Source organism: Hipposideros armiger, unplaced genomic scaffold (genome assembly GCF_001890085.2).
Source record: "Hipposideros armiger isolate ML-2016 unplaced genomic scaffold, ASM189008v1 scaffold_89, whole genome shotgun sequence".
Classification (NCBI taxonomy): Eukaryota; Metazoa; Chordata; class Mammalia; order Chiroptera; family Hipposideridae; genus Hipposideros; species Hipposideros armiger.
In genome coordinates this window covers 1,165,144-1,171,425 of record NW_017731439.1, presented here as the reverse complement: position 1 = coordinate 1,171,425, position 6,282 = coordinate 1,165,144, and the positions used below count along the sequence as shown (strand labels likewise).

Genomic DNA, 6,282 nt, shown 5'->3' with positions numbered 1-6,282 from the left:
ATTATACAACTTCAGCTTCAGGTGTACAGTGCAGTGATCAAGCCTCTTCCCCATCCATGATGCAAGACATGTGACCACCTGACACCCTACGAAATATTCACAACATTATCAATTACATTCCTCGAACTGGCCCCCATGTCCCCATGGCAACACTGCAGCTGCGTATTTATGCTGTGCAGCCCCTTCCCTCTCTCCCTCATCCCCATCCACCCAACCAACAGCCATCAGCTGCACCCCTACATCTCTGTCAGAGAAATTTTTGATTATCATGACTGGGGAGATACAGCTCCTGACATTTAGTGTGTAGAGTCCAGGGAAGCCGCTAAACATTGTCCAATGCACAGAACAACAAAGAATGATCTATTTCCAAATGTCAGTAGAGCTGAGGCTGAGAAACCTTGGCGCATATATATATATATATATATATATATATATATATATAGAGAGAGAGAGAGAGAGAGAGAGAGAGAGAGAGAGAGAGAGAGCAGGTCCTCAAATAATGTCATTTTGTTCAATTCATTTCATTATAATGTTGATGAAATGCCTTAGGAACTTAACTCTTATTTATATCAATTAGTCTATGGTAAAATTGTTTCATTATATATTGTTTTGTATAAAGTTACAGAACCTATTGATAATGTTGAGGACTGACTATATCTATCTATCTATACACACACACATACATATATACATATAGACATAGCTATAAAACTGTATATCTGAATATATATCTGTTCAAATAAATTTTTATATATGTCTATTTTACGTTAACATATATTTTAAACAAAAATGGACTCATAGCTTTGTAACCTGTGTTTTCATTATATATTTTTTTCCCAGGTAATTAAATTGCCTTCACATATTTTAATGGTGGTTGTAGTTGCATATGCTGTGATTTATTGTGCCCAGCTCTATTTGGGCATTTTTAGGTGTTTTACCAATCTTTAGTATACCTCAGTAGAATCTGAGCCTTTCCTGTCAGACAAATCTCTACTCTGTGTTGTGAAGGTCTCTTCAGGGATGAGTCATTGGTTGTCCTTGGAACCAAGTTGGGTGTCAACATTCTCTGTGGCTGGGGCACTTATTCTAGGGCTGTCTAAGGGTTGGTGTTTTTTCTCAGAGGCTGTGGCAAGTAGAAGCAGCAGCCAGCAGCGTGGCATCTCACTACCTCTGGGTCAGCACTGGGCTGGCTAAGCTGGATCTGGAATGGAGACAGTGAGCCATGTGCTCCCAGTCCTCTGGTCCAAGTTCTGCTGAGTTCCTAAGGACACAACCTGACTTTAACCTCTGTCTTCTCCTTTCAAATATAGGTCTCTCCTTCTGATGAAAAGAGAAAGGAAGAATGGATTACAGTCACCAGACTTCCCTAGTCCCATGTGGAAAAGATAAATACATTTCCAAGTAAGACTTTCTGCTGTAGTGTTAAGTCCCCAAGGCCAGTCTCATGTGGATGGAAGCCACTGGCAGAGGTGCCTCCTCTATACATGGGAGAGCTGGGGCTCTTGTGTGTGAGAAGGAGCTAAGTAAGCAGCTGAGTGTGGACTAGTGAGAGCATAAGCAAGATTGCTGCTCTAGATAAAGACATGCCTTCAGAGCCTGGCCACAGAGAGTCAAGTAAAGGGTGCCTTCAAGACATGGTATCTTGGAGGGCTTCCGGGAGGAGGAGTTAGCGATGGCTGCTCAGTGTCCTATCTGTGGCATCTCCTGAGGGAGTCCCAGCTGAGCTGTGTCCCTGTGCTTCTGGGGTTCTGGCTAAAATGGGCACAGGTTCCCCCTGAACAGAAAGAGGCAGTATCATTGCTTTATAGGCACTAAAATCTTTTGAACTCAGCCTTTTGCTAATGTGACAGGGGCTGAGCCAAAATGGATGTTTCTGAATGATAAGTTTTAGGATATACTTTTATATTCAGTACAAGGATTTGCACATACGGGATGCTGTCTAGCCTAACAAAGTATTTAATTTATCTGAGACCAAATTGTTTGAATTCCTTTGGATACCCTTGGCCATCTACAGACACACAGTGGTGGGAAATGTGGATCATTCTTATCACGTCACTGAAAGATTTCCCCAGGGACTTCTACTAACCAGTCATTTTACACCTTAGTTTCAGATCTGTGTGTTCAAAAGTACCAAACAGCTTTTGTTTTAGGTTATTTGGAGTCACATTTTCCACTAATTCATTTTGGCTTGCATAGAATCACTCCACTTTATCTGGGTTCAGCTTGTCAGGAGCTTCTTGGAATTTCCAGCCAGTTGTGACCTCTGTCATGGCCCCACGTCTCTCCATTGAATGCCTGGATTTAGAGAGACCAAACTCATGGCCTCTCACCTGAGAATAGGCAGAATCACATAGCAGCCTCCTCAAGCTTCTCTCTCCTCCCAGCCCTCAAGCACTACCATGCACTTTTAGACAAAACTTATTCTGACTATTCTCAGATGTGACGAGGGCTCACTCTGATCGCAAAGGGCATGCAGCTCTCTCTCTCCCATGTTCAGCAGAGCTGGGTCCCAGAGGGCCATGAAACCAGTATTTGGCAGCTAAGAAGGCCTGATACCAGGCTTCAGAGGGGGACTTGTAAGTTAAAAAAATTTTTTTAATAAACTAAAAACACCTAGGGTAGAACAAAAAGACAAAAACACCGAGAATAGAACATTGCCAGGGCCCAGCAGCCCCCTCATGCCCACTTCTAGTCACTGCTTTCTAAGGTGAACCACTATCCCGAATGGTGTCAGAAACCCTGTCTGTGAATTTTGAAGTGTGTTTGCCCCTGTGAGTCTGTGACTTATTAAGGACTGCTTGTTTAGCTTGGGTTTGGGGAGTGTTGTCAGAGCTTCATCTGCAGACCAGGCCTGCCTCAGTTTCCTGGAGTGGCTCCTGACATTCAGTCTCTTCTAGGCGTGTTTACTCTTGACCTTGACCCTGGGGGAAGATGCCGATGGGAGTCATGGTAGAATTGAGTGTGTGTGTGTGTGTGTGTGTGTGTGTGTGTGTGTGTGTGTGTACACATGTGGCCAAATTCTCAGAATGGGGTGGCTGAAGGCCAGGTTAGAAATGAGAAAAAGAGGAAACAACTGCATGGTAAGTAGCTTCAGCAGAGAATGTTATACCTCTTGTACTTTCCCCCTAAGGAATGAACTTCTCCTGCATTTGAAGACCTACAACTTGTACTATGAAGGCCAGAATTTGCAGCTCCGACACCGTGAGGTGAGGGGTCCCCAGGGAAGATCTGTGGGGCTCCTTCTCTGGTGGGCCGGCCCAGTTTTTGTCTCCATGTGTCCTGTGTCTCTGTCCCTCCTGCCACAGTGAGTGACCTCTCATTTAGGATGTTAGTGGGAATTGCTGGAGCTCTTTGGAAGAGACCCCAAGTCCAAAGTTGTTCCAAAAAGGGTGAGCTTTTCTGTTCCAAAGGCATCCCTGTGGATGGGTGGTTGGGCTAGCACCAGCCTCAGAGGGGGCCCCTCCAAAGGGGGTCTTTTATGAAATGACCCTTTCAGATGGCTCTCAAGCAGGCTCTCTCTTCTTGGGAAATTCAGGAACCTTACCCAGTCTTCTATGTTTACATATTTGGGCCCAGTTCCTATTGCTGCAGCGACCTGGGCAAGTCACCTAAGCTCTGGGTGGCATAACTCTTAGTCATTCTCCACAACTGCAGCAGGCTTCGTAGGGTGCTTTCTTGGAATGACCTCCATTATCCATCTGTCTTTCCCCAACCCCCATCATGAATCTCAGTTTACTCATCCTGTATCCATTTCTGTAAAGCCTGTTATCAGATAGATGGTGAGTTATATAGGAGCCTGGTAGAGTAATTTATACTCTAGTGTTCTTGACTGATAAGAAGGTATGTCTATACTCTTCCCAACACATTTTCATATTATCGAGCCATGGTGATTTAATCCACAGAAAAAGATATCAGATGGTAGAATTTTAGCTAGTAAGGTAGGCTGGTTGGGGTGAGTATTTGGGGTGTAGTGGCCTTTTTTGTGTCTCTCAAACCAGGCAAAGCCCTACTTTGAGTTAAATTCTGTCCTACAATCATGTCATATAAAGTAATGATGCCAGCCTTGACCATCTAGAAGACCATATATGTAGCCTGTGCTTCAATAAAACCTTTCTCCCCAAGACTCCCAAATGCCCTAAAGTAGCTCCACTCCTCTTCTGCTTTCGTTTATTCCCCCTCCCTCTCTAAAGATGATCCTGGGGCTCAGGTTAGTTGCTCACTGGACAGGTATCATCTTTATCTGTGGGGCTTGTCCTGAAGATGTGGCCATGGCCCAGGTCTGACGTCTGTGGGTCCTACCCATAAAACATGGGTTCAGAAAGATTTTTCTGAGACTTGGGAAAGAAGGCCTGACCCTTTTGGGCATTGTCCTCAAAGCTTCTACTCATTAGTGGCTGGGCCAGTAACAAGATTTCAGTCCTTAAACAGCTTTTTCAGGGTGTGTCCTAGAGAATAAACTGTCAAAATCCTTGATGATTAGAGTTTCATGTTCATAAATGAGATCCATTTCTTTGGGATAAAACATGCAAATTCCCTTATCAGTCAACAATGCTTGAATATAAATTTGAAGTCCTTGCAGGATTTATTCACCTTTTGGAGAGTCATGACATAGCACATTAGCTTATTGTAAGTTCTGGGAAATTCCACTGTTAAGAAACATGATTAACACAGCAGCTCCCAACTCATGATCACTTGACACCCTTTTAAGTTAACAATTGATCTGCTAGAGGAGCTGGTGTTCTGCAGAATAAACTTGGGGAAATGTTACTTTAAACCTCCTTTAACCAGGGCGTCAGATTGCTAAACATTTGCAGTAGCTAATGACACATCATTTTCCACAGTAGGGGAAAGGAAAGTAACTAAAATCCAGGAATTTAGCTCTTGCTTCTGTTAGCAAGGCTAGTCTCACTTACTTTAAGAGATGTATTCGTCTTTCTTTAAAGTCATTAGTGTAAAAACAAAAACCCATTTTTACGATTTGTACATGTCGATTTACATTTTCGAAGCAACTATTGTGGTGACCTAGGAGGTCACCTTCATAGCCTCAGGGGTAGTTTGCAGTAGAGCGCTACTCTGAGCTGGGGTGTGACTATAAATCAGGTGTGTCCAGCTAGGACATGTCCAAGATGCTGTCAGTTGTCCCCCAGCACGGTGCTGGCTTCTGCAGGGCTTTTCTTCTCAGCTCATCCCACCACTTGCTTTGTGGGCAGGAGGAAGACGAGTTCATCGTGGAGGGGCTGCTGAACATCTCCTGGGGACTGCGCCGGCCCATTCGTCTGCAGATGCAGGATGACAACGAGCGCATTCGCCCCCCTCCTTCCTCTTCCTCCTGGCACTCGGGCTGTAATTTGGGAGCCCAGGGGTGAGTGAGGATAGGACTGGGGGTGACTAGGAGTTTCAGGGGTGGGTTCTGTGTGTTCTCAAGCAGGTAAATGCTCCTTTCTTCTGGCCAGCCTTGACCCCAGCTCCCGTTCCCACCTCCTTCACAGCCCACTTGCTCTGCTGTGGGATGAGGACAAAGGGGCAGATATTGGTGTGACCAGGCCTCCACGCCAGTCACCACAATCACTGAGTGACAGTCAGAGGGAGGAGAGGAGATGTCAAGTCAGAGAGAAGTGCCAATATGCCTGAGGGAGCAGCGTGCCCTCTCTCATGGAGAATTCCTGAATCTCAGGGATGTTAGTAGGGGCCAGCCAGGCCTGGCTTGCAGATTTCTGACAGGACGTCTGGTGCCCCAGTGTCCTCCCCACTGGGCCCACTCCTCATAGAGAGACGCTGCTTTGGAGATATTTAGGGCTCAAATCTTCTGACCAAATCTCTCTGTGTCTTGGGGGAAATTGGAAGAGGAAAAGGAATGTCAGGCCCTGTCCAAGCCAGCAAAGCGAGGTCAGCCAGGGGTCTGCTCCTTTTAGGCCCCACCTGGAGCTGAGTGGAGGTGTGATGGTCAGTGGTCTGGGAGGTCCCTTCTGCCAAGTCGCCACCGGAAGGCCTGTGAAGACGGAGCCTGTTCCTCCCCTCCCTCCGTTGCCAAATGGGTAGCTGAGTGCGTCTAGTAAGGCACGCCCTCCTTACTGTCTTTCCGGGACTTCAGTTTTTAGGGTCAAGTGACTAGCTTTGTTCCACCCTGAAACTTGCTGATCCAACTGCCTTCTGGCCAGAGCATGGGTGGAGTGTGCCAACCACTCAGCCAAAACCACAGTGGTGGTTTTTTTGTGGTATTTTAAATGTCTCTGTCAGCCACAATGGACATTTTGTTAAAACTCCACAGCCAAATCTATCTTT

General features: G+C 45.7%; 1 protein-coding gene across 1 annotated transcript in view; it reads left to right on the top strand.

The window, feature by feature from the left end:
• The window catches only part of RASSF2 (Ras association domain family member 2), a 36,011-nt gene that overhangs the window by 16,237 nt on the left and 13,492 nt on the right, over positions 1-6,282 (top strand). Inside the window, exons 3-5 of the mRNA XM_019644643.1 lie at positions 1,311-1,401; positions 3,131-3,206; positions 5,211-5,362. Coding sequence (XP_019500188.1) covers positions 1,343-1,401; positions 3,131-3,206; positions 5,211-5,362 — 287 coding nt within the window. The 5' untranslated portion in view covers positions 1,311-1,342. The remainder of the gene's footprint in view (positions 1-1,310; positions 1,402-3,130; positions 3,207-5,210; positions 5,363-6,282) is intronic.